Source organism: Natator depressus, chromosome 3, assembly GCF_965152275.1.
Source record: "Natator depressus isolate rNatDep1 chromosome 3, rNatDep2.hap1, whole genome shotgun sequence".
NCBI classification, from domain to species: domain Eukaryota; kingdom Metazoa; phylum Chordata; order Testudines; family Cheloniidae; genus Natator; species Natator depressus.
The window spans coordinates 69609867-69625918 of NC_134236.1; the positions used below are offsets into that span (position 1 = coordinate 69609867).

A 16052-nucleotide genomic window follows, 5' to 3' on the forward strand; every position below is an offset into this window, starting at 1 on the left:
AAATATGCTCTATGGCAAGTTTGTTCCTGAGTGGGCTTCAAGGCTATAGCCTGAGCAGAATTCAGCTAGTCTTAAAGCTCAGTAGGCATCCATATGGGTACACCACATTTTCTGTATAAAAAGAATTGAGAAAACATATACAGTTTAGAGTTATATAATAATCAGCAAAACCCTTCAGCAAATAATTGTGTAGTTATCATGTATTTCTATTCCCCATATAATTAAAAATATATTTTCCAGACAAAATTAGGGAATTTGTAGTTTATGCACAAACACCCAATAATGTAAACAGGCCTGGCAAGATTCAATTTCAATCATTGGTTTCTGTAAATGTTGATTTCACCAGACACACAGAAATTGACAATGAAAAAAAAATCCACCCATTACAGTCAGTAAGTGCAGCCTCCCCATTCATCTAGCTAGCACCTACAGAGAGCAGGCATCACTGAACCTGTAGCTATGCAGGGAACCCTGTGCAGCCCCACTATCATGGCTCTACTCCCTCACCATGGGAGCTGTACCCAGGCAGGGGCCTTTCAGTAGGAGGGTGGACTCTCCCGTAACTGGGTGGTTCGTTGTCCTCCTCACAGCTCTGGCCAGGAGTCTCTGTGCCACCTGGCCTCTGTGTCTCCCCTGTATCTTGTTCTCGGGTGCCTTGGACCCCTTGCCTTCCCAGAGAGCTCTCCGAAGCCTACTGTCAATACTGGGAGTCCCTTTGCTGTCATAATTGCCCTAACCCTGAACCTCCCTTAATTTCCCCACAAATGTACAAATTAAAAATAGTTAAAAAATAGAAAAAACCCTAAAAAGTAAGAATCAATATTAAGTCAAAATTACAAAATATAAAAATCAAAGTCTGCCAAGCTTACTTGTAGTCTAGCTATGTAATGCCAATTACACATGCACAATGAAAAGATAAATATGGGCAAATTCCATTTACATGAACCTTTTAGTTCAATACTTGCTGTTATACAAGTCTTGGTTAAATCCCCTGGTGTGAATCACATACTCAATACCTCTCAACTTTCCACTCCTCCCTCTTTTTTCCTAAGGGATTTTATGTTCACAAAACATTTTGAATAAATGTAGTTGTACTGTATAAAAGACACACGCATGAAACATTTGTGCAGTAGGCACTTTGATAAATCCATTGCTTAGAATGAGTACTGAACTTTCACCTGTCAAAATTCTGCCTTCACTTAGACCTGTGCAAACCCAATGAGTTGTACCAGAGGGCAGAATCTGGTCTTGCATATTCTATTGTTTTAATAGCTGTGAGAAATATGTAGGAACTTTGAACTGAACTGTCTAGAAATATAACTTTACATAAAAACAGTTCTAAAGATCAAGGCATCCTTGTTTACCCATCTAAGAAATGTACTTAATATCTGATAACTGTATTAGTATGTGCTGCAAACAGATGGCAGCAAGTCAGCTCAGTGGCACCAGAGAGGTGATTAGAGCAGGACACAAGTCTATGCCAGGCATCTGCACTTTAAAAGGTGAATGATAAAATCCACTTGTAATTTAGCAATTAAGCAAGTTAGGGTCTATGTTGAAAAAGCTAAAAAGGATTGGTGATGGACAGGATAGAAATGTAGCTTGCTATTAAGAATGTTAATCACTACCACTGCTTTATATCTTAGCAACAAACATTCCAGCATCTCCCACTCTAAAGAGAATTTTTTAAATTTAAATTATGGCTCATATTGCAAAGATTAACGAAGACTTTTTGGTGTGTTAAAGCACATCCCATTGCATGTGCGAGAAGACAGATGAGACAGCGGTGGTAAACCAAAGCTGCTCTGCCTGTATGGGCTGCAGAAACACTTCAGACCTTTGGGTCTCATTTCTCCACATCAGGAAACAGAGCAGCCCCAAAGCAGCATCAGAGATGGGACCTGCTAAGACAGCAGAAAAAGAAGAGAGTTATCCTTTAGTGTTCTCCTGTCTGCCTTCAGACAGCAGTCACTATGCTTACAAGCACGATGCATGTACTATATGTTCCTATCTGCAATGAGCTTTTTCTTAAAAATTCCTACGGCTGTTGTAGCACCAGCATAACTCTACCAATGCTAGCACTAGCATAGACCAGTTGCCACTATATTACCTCCGTGTTGTATATATTTGGTCTGGGCAGGCCTAGACCACACTGTGATAAAAACACCAACAGCCAGTCAATACTAATGCTCCCGCCATTGTTATCAAGGGTGAAGCTGCACAGGTGCTACAGAAACAGTGAAAATTCAAGGGGAAAAGGTGCAAACAAGACTGTTGTCTCTCTAAGTAGGAACAAACTGGCTCTTGTAGCCATATCTTGTGTCCTGAGTGGTAGTGAAGTAGAACTCTTGAATAGAGCTCTGCATGGATACAAAATTTGTATCTGCATCAGAGCTGCAAAAATGGTCCGCAGATATCTGCAGATTTACAGGGCTCTACGCATGAACATGCAGCTTATTTCTAATCTCACCTGTAAGTAACACACATCATAATGAAAGGCATAATGAAACAAAAACAAAAAAAAGACCGTTTTACTTTCACACAGTACTGCTTGTCCCAACATATTCAAATAGCTTGAACAGTTTCAAGGAACTATAAAGGAACTGATTTGCCTATCAATAAAGTGCTGCCATCTCTGGAATGCAATCCAGCATTAATTCTGTGCTATTGAAAGCACACCAGTTGTTAGGAAGAGAAGCAAAGAATTATTTTCCCTACTGAAAGTAAAGTTCAGGTGAGAAGTTGGTGAGAATAGCCCTGCTTCATATGAAAAGTGCAATGAAAGCTTTAATAGCCGCATGCAGCCAGGACCTCTGTGAAAGTCTCAACATAAAGTCAGTACTTCCACCAGCACAGTAACTCCTATTAGTATGCACTGGTTCAACATTGTCTTGATGACAAGAGTACAAGAGATAGTTACAGTGGTCTGATAGTCAGGATTTACTACCTTCTAAGGAACCAGTGAGAGATTTAAAATCCAATTATTCGGTTAACAACGAAGGCAGGCAAAAAAATCCCATTTTCCAATAATACAGTACCAGTACTTTATGAGATACTGCTAATTAAAAATCAATTATTTAATTACCAGTTACTGTCTTCCCTAAATTTAGTGGCTGTTAAAACTAAAATCTATTTTCCATACCATCTTAACACATCTGGGAATCTTAGCTTCTACATGAGAATGAGTTATTTTTCAACCCTAGTAGTGAGTAAAATATCAGATTCTCGAACTATCCCTTAACGGAAGTGGAGAAAGCAAGGGGGCAATCAGAATGATCTAATTTAAAACAGGAATGCCATCTAGTTTATTTTAAAAGGTAAATGATTTACATAACTGAATTTTAAACTTTGTTATGCTTCTGAACAGTTCTGCAAAAACAAAGAATTAGTATATCCCAACTACCATGGTTCCTTCAACCAAAAGAAGTCTTAGAGGCTCTTTGAGTCCCATTCTGCAACTGTGTCCATGCACAAGATGGTCTCAAATGGCCTGAAAAAACAAAAATGAAGGAAAATACACTGTAGCACCTATGGAAAAAGTTGTCAGGAGATTAGGACTCAAAATATCTGTCTTTACTGAGAGTGGAAACCACAGGAAGAGAAAAATAGCAAAGATCTTTATTTAAGTTTAGTGGAACTATTCATTGGTATTTCAGAAGAAAACATTCAACAGAAAAACCAGTGGAAGAAGCCACCCACCCCGCCTCGGAGATCAAGGTAGATGAGTATAAAGTGATTTAGAGGGGAGGCAAACTTTCCCCGAGTATCAAGCCTGGGCCTGTGATCAGTTCCTGAGCTGCCGCATGCCGAGGCGCGGCGTGTGCGAAGGAGCAGCACCTGCTGGAGATGGCTCGTTGGATTAGGCACACGGTGTTTGAGAAACATGGGCCATGGGCGGAGGGGTTACGGCCGCCCCAGGGCGCTATTTGCAGAGCCCCTCTAGCCGCTCCAGCGTGCCCTTCATGTCACGGATGCGCCTGGCCAAGGCCGGCACGGGCTGCATAGCCAGGTCCAGCTCCTCGCACCGCGCCACCAGCGTGTACATGGCTCGGATGCTGGTGTCCACGGCCTCGCCCAGGCTCTCCACGCCGTCGCGGTAGGTCTGGATGCAGCCCACGCTCAGGGCGGTCAGGGCCTGCAGGCCGCAGTGCACGCTTCGCAGCAGCTCATCCACCTGCGCAGCCACCTGCCCGGCCAGCGCCACCAGCTCCCGCAGCGCCGCGGGGTCTACGGGGGGGATGGGGCTGGTGGCGGGCGCGCTGAGCTGGATCTTCCGCTGCAAGTTGCTGGCTACGAAGTGGGTGAGGAGGCCCTGGCGGCGCACGCTGCCCTCCAGCTCCAGCGCGCTGGCGATGGTGGCTCTACGACCCCCCGGCTGCCGCGCTCCCGCGCCGGCCGCTCCGCCCTCCAGGCTCAGCGCCTCCAGGCTCCGCTCGGCTCCGAGTCGCTCCTGCTCCCCAGGTCCCTCTGCTTCCGCGGGAGGAACGCGGCGCCCCTCCGCCATAACTGCCACCGTGCCGCTTCCTCCCCCCCCACGGCGCCCGCTAGGACCTGTAACGAGAAGGCGCGCGTCGCCCCAATGATTATACCGCTCTTGATTGGCTAGAGTGTAGGAAAGGGGCGGCATCCATTCTGTTTATATCCCATCCGATTGGCAGATGCTTACCAAAAGAGGACGTGACTCGTTCTGCTTATCGGTTTCCGGATTGGCCTATTCTGAGGGCAGGGGGCGTGCCGCTTTGTGTTTGTCTCTCTTCTGATTGGAGGCGATATGAAGAGGACGCGCCCTGCAGTGTTTGTGTCTTTCTGGATTGGCCAGGGCGGGCCTATTACGGCTTCAGTCTCTTCGGATTGGTCATTGCCAGAGAGAGGCGTGTCACTCGCTGTGCCCGGCTATGTTGATTGGTGCGGCGGCGGAAGAGGGCGTGTGCCTCTCGAGTAACAACAGTGGGGCGCTGCTCGCCGTTCCTCTCACTCTCCCGCCATGTTCTCTTAGCAGTGGATCTGGGATTTCACCACCATCGAAACCTACAAAGTCCCTGCGGACGTTCTGCGGCCACTTCCCAGCGCCTTCTCCTCTCCCACTGTACAGCTCCGAACCCCCGACTCCCGCCATGGTTACCACCACAGCGCCGCCACCCTTCCTGGCCCGGCTCCCGGCAGGCACCGAGGACTCCCGGCGGCTACCCCCCAGCCTCTTCCAGCGCCTCATGCGGGGGGACAACAGCTGCGAGAACCAGCCCAGCTGCTGCCTGGCGGGGACGGGGGGCAGCGCGCGGCCGGCGCTGAAGCGAGTGAGGCGGAGAAAGGGAAAGATCCGGCCCAGCCCTTCGGGGCTGCTACCGAGCCGCTACCAGCAGTACCAACAACACCGCGCTGGCCTGGGTAGAAGGGCCCCGCTGGGAGCCCCCGGCGCGGGAGACGTTCACACGCTCCCAGCGCCAGCTGTTCCCACCGCCCCGGCCGAGGAGCCCCCCACATCGGCCCCTCCGAGACCGGCGCCCAGCAAGCCCCTCAGGAAGGAGGTATGGGGAGGGTTCGGGCTTCGTGCTGCGGGGAGCGGTTCCCCTTCTCGTCCTGTTTCGGGCGGTGGGGGGAGGGGAAGTTTCCGTTACGCTCCCTCTCCCTCGGGGCAGGGGAGAGGTGCCGCTTGCGCTGATTGGTTCTGGGAATCCACCAATGGGGTTGGCGGCTGCGCCCAGCAACAGCCGGATTTAGCCTGGTGGCCGCGCGCCCGGGGGTGACGTGTGCGGAGTGCAGCGCCCCATGGAGGCGCCCGGCTGCCACGGTCACTGCAGCCGCGCCCCCGCCGGGGTGGGGGGGCGCTCGGCTCCTGCGCTGGACGTAGGGTGACCAGATGTCCCGATTTTGTAGGGACAGTCCTGATTTGGGCGTCTTTTTTTTATATACACCTATTATCTCCCCCCCCCCCCGTCCCGATTTTTCTCACTTCACATCTGGTCACCCTAGCTGGACGGGGTCCGGGCTGGGGCGAGGCCGAATCCCCCCAGAAGCGCTCTGGGCGCCCGGGGACTCCTTCACCCTGTCCAGCTCGGGGAGTGGGAGGGAGTGACAGAGAACGGTAGGGCGATAAGAGGACATCGCTTCTCCTGGCTGAGCGACCGGACGGCAGGTCCCCCCGTGCCTGCTCTTTGGCGGCTGAGTCGTGCGTTATTTGAATGTCTGTCTCTGTCTCTGTCTCTGCAGCTCTTGAAGAACAAGATGGGCAAGTCTGAGAAGGCTCCCACTCCCTACTGCCAGCCTGTTCACAGCTTACATCTCGGTGAACAGCCCAAGAGTAACAAACAGAAGAGCAAATGTAACATGCCACTCACAAAGATCGCATCTGTGAAAAAAGATGAAAGTAACTTTTGGCAACTTTCTGTGTCACCTGAGACAATTGAAAAGCAGGAGAAAATGCCGCTTAATAACACTGAGGACTTCAGAAACATAAAATCAAAGAAACCTGGTTCTCCAACTGAAGCGAACCAAAAAGAAAATTATGCTGGCGCAAAGTTTAGTGACCCGCCATCTCCTAGTGTCCTTCCAAAGCCTCCCAGTCACTGGGTGGGATGCACTGTTGAATATTCTGACCAAAATAAGGAGCTGATGGCAGTCCATTTAAAAACTCTCCTAAAAGTTCAAGCATAACTCGAGATTTATGGGTAGTTACAGAGGACTCCATCCAGGAAATTGAAACTTGCCTTGTTGCAACATGAAGTATAAAAGGACTGTCAAGTCTTATAATCACAAACTTTTGTATTATATTTTTTATGGCTGTGTAAATAATGTACATCATGTAATATGTGTATATTCTTGTTCATACTTTGAGAGGTACATTTTAGTTTTGTTATGAAAGGATGTATTTTGCACTGCCCAAATGGTAGGTGTTTTGTATATAAAATATGGACAGCTTTAAATGTGTGCTTGACACTTGGAAAGACTTGACTGATTTGCACGAGGTAATGACATTTTGAAAGGAGAAAACCGCTCTTTAATCTCAAGATTCAGATTTAACTGTGAACAGCTTAATACACTACTGAAAAGTTTTGCAATCTGTGGCACAATCCATTGTAAACATGGAGTTTTCATCCAGATGTGAATTGTTGCTCTCTGCTCTGGCAATAATATCTGGAATTCTTGTTCATCCCTTTTACCAAGCTAATTTTGGAATTTGAGTAAAGAATCTAACCCATCAACTTGAGCACTGCTTACTTCCTAAAAAGGAGGAGCAGAGCTTTTTTGCCATAACTACAATTGGTTACTAAAAAAAAATAAATAAAAATAATTTGGCCTCCCCTTAAGCATGTCTGTCTCTTGTGTGAATATATTATAGACGTAGAGGTTTTTTAGTTTTCATTAGTTTTGAAATAACATTTCAAGCTCTTGACCGCCCTTGTGCCAGGTACTTATTTATGCCAAATTAAACCTTCGTCAATTGTCACAACAACGATTAATTTGAAGTTTTGAAGGATGTGGTTTTAAAACTTCCTTCAGTTAAGTTTGAGAATTATAACTGTATTAATGCAACACTCAAACCAAGGCTGTTACCATCGATGTAGTAAGAACAGTCATTAAAATTAGCTCAAATTAAAGAGCTCTGGTGTGAGGACAGTATGGCACTAAGAATGGTTTGTAGGTGACTGCTATCTCAAGCCAGGTAAGGAAGAGAATGGAATATCTTAAAGTCCTTTTATGATGGAAAATTTAATTTGTCCCCGTTTGTAGGCACTTCTGAAAATTTTACCCACTGTTTATTCCTGTCCCCTGGTGCCTTGAATATACTAAAACAGTTGGAGATATAGGGGTCTGAAAAAGAAGTTCTACTGAAGGAAGTTGCAGTCTCAATGGAGTAAAGATGTTTTACTCTTCACAGTAAGTTAAGGCTAACTGTTAAGCATGCATATGGGCTGTCTGTCCTTCAGCTTCCACTGCTGATACCACGAGATTCACTTCCCAAAGTTACTGTGTTCTAAGAAAAGGAGTACTAGTGGCACCTTAGAGACTAACCAATTTATTTGAGCATAAGCTTTCGTGAGCTACAGCTCACTTCATCGAATGCATCTGATGAAGTGAGCTGTAGCTTATGAAAGCTTATGCTCAAATAAATTGGTTAGTCTCTAAGGTGCCACTAGTCTGTATTCTCAAAAAGAAAAGGAGTACTAATGCAGCTGCTACTCTGAAAGCTGTGTTCTAAGACTTTGCTCAGAATAACAATACTAGTTAAAATGATTCTGAACTTCTGAAAAGTTTAGAACTAAGTGGGGAAGAAAAGGAAATTCCACTATTTCATTTAAGGAAATAAGCATTAAGATAAAAGTTCCTTTATACTATTATACTTGTATTATATTTAGCTATCTGTTCTGAACTGATATAGTAGAACTTCAGTTTTACAAATAACCAGTTCTATGAACCATTTTTCCCAATTTGGGAGCTGGGAGGGAAGAGAATTATATAACACAAGGGAACGATGAATAGGTCTACATCTCTCCAGATTCTGAAGTCTTCTGTACATTGGAAGTTTGCTTGAAGGACAAGAAGAAAGTGATGTAGCATAGCATATTCCATTTATATGCTGTACCTATTTTGTTAAGATGTAGAATTTTATGAACTCCATCCCCCAATTAATTCATATAATTAAATAAATTGAGTAGACCCATTCTTAAATGTATCGCTTTAAATGTTGCTATAAAAACACATTTAACTCAGTCCAATTTACTGTGTAATCTAGGTTGTTTTGTATAAATGACTTGTGCTTATTTGTCATGCCATCAGTTTGTCATCTGCAAACTTAACAGCTGTGACTTAGCCTAAGAAGATTTCTTTAGGACTCCACTAAAAATGTCCCTAGAGCCACAACTACGTTTTGAGATCAGCCAGTTTTCATCCATTTAAGAAATCAATGAAGCACTTTAAAATCTGAATGTCCTGGGATACTAAACCAGCCACCTTAGAGAAATCTGTCAGTTACCTTTGTCAACCAAACTTTTAATCTCATCCAAAGTGATACCAAGTTTGACAAGTGATTTTCCATAAATCCATGTTCATTGCCATTAATTATGCTGCCATCTGTTAATTCTTTACTAATTGTATTCTTTATTAGCCTTTTCATGATTTTACATGACACCAATGTCAAGCTATCTGGCTTTGTCCACCATCTACATGTTTTTGACTAGATATACTATTAGCTCCCCCACCCCTCCATCCTCTGGAACGTTGTACCCTTGGGTGTATTTAAAAAAAAAAAAAAAATCAGACATAGCTATGCTTGCAAAACTCCCAGCATAGACACAGCTCTGCCTTTTCTGTCAGCATAGCTAATATCCTTCAGGGAGTTAGTGTTACTATGCTTCCGAAAAACTGCATAAGCTGCACTACACTAGGGAGCTCTGATGGTATAGTTACACTGGCAAAGCATTTGTAGTGTAGACAAGGCCTTAGACCAGGGGTGGCCAAGCTACGGCCTGCAGGCCAGATACACCCCTCAGGGCTTTGGATCTCGCCTGCGGGATTGCCACCCCTGTGGTACCAAAGGCCCTGCTCTGGGAAGAGGCTGGCACCACGTACCGGGGGGAGGGGGTAGAGGGCGGGGCCAATGGGAGCTTCAGGGGAGGTACCCACAGGCAAGGGCAGTGCGCTCAGCCCTCTGCCCCCCCCCCCCCAGGGGGCCGCAGGGATGTGGTGCCAGCCGCTTCCTGGAGCGGTGCAGGGCCAGGGCCGGGAGGCAGGCAGAGAGCCTGACCTGGCCCTGGTGCGTGCCACTGCCACCCTTGAGCCACTGCAGGTAACCGGCGCCTGACCGGAGCCTGCACCCTGAACCCCTCCTACACCCCACACCCCAACTCCCTGCCCTAAGCCCCCTCCTGCACCCCAAACCCATGCCCTGAGCCCTCTGCCAGCATCCCAACCCCTTGCTGCACCCCACACCCCTTCTGCACCCCAACCCCCTGCCCTGAGCCCCCTGCTGCACTTTGCACCCCTTCTGCATCCCAACCCCATACCCTGAGCCTCCTTCCCACACTCCACACCCCTCCCTGCACTACTGCCCTGAGCCGCCTCTGTGCACCCCCTCCTCCACCCCAACCCCCTTCCCTGAGCCCCCTCATAAACCCTGCACCCCTCCTCTGCCCCAACCCCTTGCCCTGACCCCCTTCCTGCACACCACACCCCCTCCCGCACTCCCTCCTGCACCCCAACCCCCTGCCCCAGCCCTACATTCATCGCCCTTCATGCAATTTCCCCACCCAGATGTGGCCCTTGGGCCAAAAATTTTGCCCACCCCGCTGTAGAGATTAGTGAACAGTATCAGGCCACTGAGGACAGTTCATGATTCATATCTCTAGAGGCTTGTCGCAGGGCAAGTGTGCCCCATCCCTGTTGGGGAAGGGTGGGGTAATTACTTCCCTGTGGTCACATCCTTATCACCACCCCTTTGGTCCTGAGGTAGTGTGGCCGAGTGCTAAAAGTCAATATGGCTGCCCTCAAGATTGTGGCCTGATGGCCAGAGTTAGCGTGATGGCCCCTTCTCACAGCGCTGTGGGGCCTAATGGCCTAAGTCAATGTGGTTCCCCTGTTCGACTGGGGTGTATCACCTAGTGGTCAGAGTCAGAGTGGCCGCCTGGCTCAGCAAGGTGGTATGGCCTAGCGGTAAGAGTCAGGAGGGCCACCCTCTCTCAGGACTGCATGGCCCAATGGCCAGAGTCAGTAAGGTCTGGGCAAACACGGAATGGGAGTTAAAGGATATTCTAATTTAGTATCGCCATTCTGCGAGCAGGGGTCAACCAGTCACAGAATAGGGTGGGGTAGATCTCACTCAGAAACAGGCATTCAGCTTTGTTGACAAAAACACCCCGGCACTCCTTTACAAAAGATAGGAAAATCAGACTTACACTCACACCCAGAGTCCCTGACTCATCTGAAGGTCATTCTGCTCTGTCAGTATCAGAGAGGATGGTGTCAGCATCTGGAGATGATAATTGCTGCTGTCTTTGGCAGGTCACAGTGGCTGCCTGTCTCAGGAACTGCAGAGGGGTGGGGTAGTGGCAGTTGTCTTCACAGATAGCTGCCTTCTAGTGGCTAATATTGTAGCTGCTGCCTTCTAGAACAGAGGTGAGCAAACTGCGGCCCGCAGGACCCTCCTGCCTGGCCCCTGAGCTCCTGGCCTGGGAGGCTCGCCCCCGGCCCCTCCCCCAATGTCCCTCCTTCCCCCGCAGCCTCAGCGCGCCACGCCGCCGGCAGCACGGTTGCAGAGCCGCGGCCTGACCCCGTGCTCTGGGCGGCACGGCTGTAGTGCCGCCAGCCACTGGTGCTCCAGGAAGCGCAGTAAGGGGGCGGTGTGGGGGTTGGATAGAGGGCAGGGGAGTTGGGGGTGGTGGGCAGGGGGCAGGGGTGTAGATAGGGATCGGGGAGATGAGAGGGTGGGGAACAGGGGGATTGGATGGGGCAGGAGTCTGGAGGGGGCAGTCAGGAAGGAGACGGGGTGTTGGATGGAGCAGCGGGGGGCAGTCAGAGGCAGGGTTTCCGGAGGCGGTCAGGGGACAGGGAGAAGGGGGGTTGGATGGGGCAGGAGTCCCGGGGGGGCAGTCAGGAAGGGGGGGGGGTTGGATGGTGTGGCAGGGGGAAGTCAGGGGCAGGGTTTCCAGGGGCAGTCAGGGGACAGGGAGCAGGGGATGGTGGATGGGGTAGGAGTCCCGGGGGGGCTGTCAAGGGACGGGGGGGTTGGATGGGGCAGGAGTCCCGAGGGAGCTCTCAGGGAGTGAGAAGCCGGGGGGGGTCAGATAGGAGGCGGGGGCTGGGTCACGCCTGGCTGTTTGGGGGAGACACAGCCTCCCCTAACCGACCCTCCATACAATTTTGGAAACCTGATGTGGCCCTCAGGCCAAAAATTTGCCCACCCCTGTTCTAGAAGGTTCAGTTGCTGCTGTTCCTGCATGTAACTGCTTTGTAGCGGCATCAGAAGCGGCTGCCTTCTGGAAGGTTCTGCTGCTGTTGTCTCCGCACGTAGCTGCTTCTTGGCCCACAAAAACCCCACACCTTGAGCTTGCTAGCTCGCTGTTGGCCTTATATTCTGGTTACTCTCTGAAGGTTAGCTCATATCAGCCAATCAGCTTCTAGCTCCTCCCCTAACGTCATCCTTTTTTAGATACAGAGCTCCTCCCCCACGATACTATCTTTAGAAAGGCCCCTCCCTCTGAGGTTATTTTTAGCAAAGCAGAGCTCCTCCCTCTGTTCATGGAATTTTCCACTCTCTAAATTTAAACTAGGTCATCCCTGTCTCTGCCATTTTGGATTTTCTAATTTTAAACTATCATTAATTTCTACTTATTTAAAGCTTTAAATTTAGAACTAATTCCTGTTTTATGCAAATTAAAGTGTCTTGATATGGTCACCATCTTAATTCTATCAATGGGGAGAGGTGAAACTTTTATGATATTTAAACCCCTTTTTCAGTTTTTCTCCACCAGTCTCTGTCAAGGTGCTGCAAGGGTTTTCAAAAAAGCTAAAAGCAAAATCTCTCATTACAGTTCCTGCTCCCAGTCTGTTCCTGGTTCCTGTCCTCCTTATCCAAGATATCTGTCTGTTCCAGGTTCCTGCTTCACTCCAGGTTTGGTTGCCAATTTTGGTGGATGTATTCTTGGAGGTTTCGTCACGACATAATCTTTAATTAAAGATTAATCTTTAATTCCTGGAGACTCCAGGACAATCCTGGAGGGTTGGCAACTCTACTTCAGGTCCCTGCTCCTACTCTACCCCCAGTGCTGACTCTGACTTTGATCCCTGGCTTGACTCCTGACTCTGTCTCTGAGCTTTGGCTTGACTCATGGCTGCGTCTACATCTCTGACCTTTGGCTTGGCATCTGTCTTTGACTTTTCCTTTTTAATTCTAAAATTCTAACACAGAAATGCCAGCTCTCAGTTTGACCAAGTTTGTGGAAACATAGAAAATAGTTGCAAGTGCTGTTATTCCAACAACTTTGTACTTGTAATGACACCTTTGCTTTAATAAAGTCACTTTTATGCAAATAATTTTGATGACCTTTGTTGAACTAATTGATATTTGAAACATTATTTTACATATTAATGCTACATCTGAGTTACATGGCAAAGAGCTACAGAGGGCAGACAAAGGATTTTTCTGTGTAGGGGTATTTCATTCTCTGAATAGTCAGTGATTAATATTTTAAAAAACACAATTCAATAATTTGGAATGAGAACCAAAATGCATCATCTTTTTTTCAATCTTCAACGAATGATTCTTCCTATCATACACAGAAATCTGTGATGGAAATAGTAGCGGGCCCAATGTTTGAATTTTTCTGTGATCTGACTTAAATACAAGTGTAATGAGTAAGATGCCGGTTCACCGTTGATGAAATGATATTTACTCAGTTGATATAATCCATTGCGCTTTGACTCTGAAATTGTAAAATAAATAAAGAAGTTGCTATTTATTGTAACAAAACTTTTTTAATTAATTGAATTGTTACTGCTATTGTTAGTGCCAATCTTGGTGACACCTACCTTTAAGGATTCCTACAGATTTGTAATATAAGGCCCTATTTTGCACACAAGGGAAGTTTCTTGATGAATTCTTGCATAATTTTGTGCTGTCTGACTCTCCATAAGGAAGTTGTGATGATCTGTAATCCTAACACAACTAGCTGCTACACCAAATATCCACATGGAGGAGGAGGAAATTTTGATAAAAGTGGGCATGCAGAAGGGCCAGTAAAATGATGTAATAGATTTATAGATTTTCAGGCTTTAAGGGACCATCGTTCATGTAATCTGACCTCCGGTATATCACAGGCCATAGAATTTCATCCAGTGACCCCAGTATTAAGCTCAGTAATAATGTGTGGGTTAACTAGGACACATCTGCCGGAATGGCATCCAGTCTTGATCTGAAGACATTAGGAGATGGAGAATCCATCATTTTCCTTGGTAGTTTATTCCAATGGGTAGTCACACTCACTGTTAAAAAAATTCTGCCAAATTTCTAAGTTGAATTTGTCTGACTTCAATTTCCAGCTCCTGGTTCTTGTTATTTCTTTCTCTGCTAGATTAAAGAGCCCTTTAGTACTGTTTTGATAATTGGGCCTACAGATTTACCCTAATTTTGAGGTCAATTGTGAGAAGTGCGTGAAAGTTTATAAAATGTCACAATAACCTATAAAGAAGGTGCAAAAGGGAGACAGACTGAATTAGTCCAAATGAAAAGGCCTACTGATATAATTAAAAAACTGTTAATATTATGCATGGTAAACAAGTGTGGAATTGGAACTCAATGGACCAAAATTAGTATGTCAGAAATTAGGCCTAATTTGTGAACAAAATAATGAGGGGATGGGCTATTCTGCCCATAACTCCCTTTTGTGATCTTAAAAGAAAAGCCTTTACTGGGAAAAGCAAGCAGAAGAAACAGCTGTCTGCCAACAACCAGTGCAACAAACTTTATCATGGCTGCCATTCCCACCATCTCCTGGGATCCCTGCATCTAATGAAACACTTTTGGGCCTTAGTTGTTCTGATCCCGAGAGATGTGTGCTAGCCAAGGGACAGTGAGAAAGAGGTGTGTGTAACTGATCCATGACTGTGAGTGCACTCACAATACTATCTCTGTTCATTGTTTCTTTGGCTTCTGCAGATGTGCCCTTGAGGAATCACTCCTCCACACCAGCAGAGCGCCTTCATCAGATAAGGCGCCAACCCAAGAGAAGTAAGGCGGATATGTTTCGCAAAGTGCTGCTGTCAACAGGTGCAGCACATAGCGAAACAAGAGCATGGAGGGAGAAAATTAATGAAAGACTCAGGCTGGATAGCCAGGAAAAGATCCAGGGGCAATAGCAATGATAAAACTTCTGGAGGGCCAGACAGAGATGTTGAAGTCCTTCATTACCCTGAAATCTGAGTGCATCCGTCCCTGATCCCCGCTCCCTCCAGCCACTACAGAACTCCAGTCTATGACCTCCCCAAACTCTCCCACTGCATTCTTCATGTGTTCCCAGTCCCCCACAGTATCCTGTGCCCTCCATGCATAGGGACTGGTTTCCCAACAAAAGCTAGAGTTACACCTAGATGTGAGAGCCCTAACCTCAAAATTGTTCCTCTTTGACCAAAAGTTTGTGTTTTAGCTTGGTATTAAACTTGAGTCTTTGAAATAAAATGAGTCTTTATTTGTGACAGACATACATTGCTCAGTGCTAATAATTAAACACAGTGGCTGTTGGTGGGAATATTTGCTCCTTGCAATTAATGCTCACTATAGGGATAATTCAAGGCAGCAAGTAAACATTGCCTGGCTGAATGCATTGCATAAAGACACATTACTGGGAATTATTGTCAAAATGCTTCTTCAAAGCCTCTCTGATTGGAATAGCCTCTTGCTGAGCCCCTCTAATTGCCCTTGTATCTGGCTGCTCAAAATCAGCAACTAGCTGATCAGCCTCAGTGGTCCACCCCTTTGATTCACAAATATTATGCAGAGTACAACAGGCTGCAGTGACCATCAGAATATTTTTCTCATTGAGGTCTAAACAGCCAAAAAGACAATACCAGCAGTCTTTTAATTGGCCAAAGGCACATTCAACCATAATTCGGCACCTGCTGAGCCTGTTGTTGAAGTGCTTTCTTCGGCTGCCTAGGTTCCTGGTATAAGGCTTCATGAGCCATAGGACCATTGGGTAGGCGGGGTCTCCAAGGATCATGATGGGCATTTCCACATCCCCCATTGAAATCTTCTGCTCTGGAAAGAAAGTCCCAGCTTGCAGCTTTCTATACAGTCCAGTGTTCCGAAAAATGCGTGAATCATGCACCTTCCCTGACCACCCCACATTTATGTCAGTGAAACATTGGTGGTGATCCATCAGCACCTTCAAGACCATGGAGAAGTAGCCCTGTTGGTTGATGTACTCGGTTGCAAGATGATTGGGGGGCCATAACTGGGATATGCATTCCATCTATCACCCCGCCGCAATTAGAGAATCCCATTGCTGCAAAGCCATCAATTATTTCCTGCACATTACTGAGAGTCACAGTCCTTCAAAGCAGGA

At 46.9% G+C, this 16052-nt stretch overlaps 2 protein-coding genes across 2 annotated transcripts; one reads left to right on the forward strand and one right to left on the reverse strand.

Moving 5' to 3' along the window:
• Positions 1–3302: 3302 nt before the first annotated feature.
• On the reverse strand, positions 3303–4567 carry LOC141984752 (BLOC-1-related complex subunit 6-like). The gene has a single exon (XM_074948101.1). The coding sequence runs from the start codon at positions 4502–4504 to the stop codon at positions 3923–3925; it is 582 nt and encodes a 193-aa protein (XP_074804202.1). The 5' UTR covers positions 4505–4567; the 3' UTR covers positions 3303–3922.
• A 351-nt stretch (positions 4568–4918) lies between these two features.
• PNRC1 (proline rich nuclear receptor coactivator 1) lies at positions 4919–7304 on the forward strand. The gene is made up of 2 exons (XM_074948100.1): positions 4919–5525; positions 6208–7304. Exons 1-2 carry the CDS (start codon positions 5115–5117, stop codon positions 6649–6651), a joined length of 855 nt encoding a protein of 284 aa, XP_074804201.1. The 5' UTR covers positions 4919–5114; the 3' UTR covers positions 6652–7304.
• The last annotated feature ends 8748 nt before the right edge of the window (positions 7305–16052 follow it).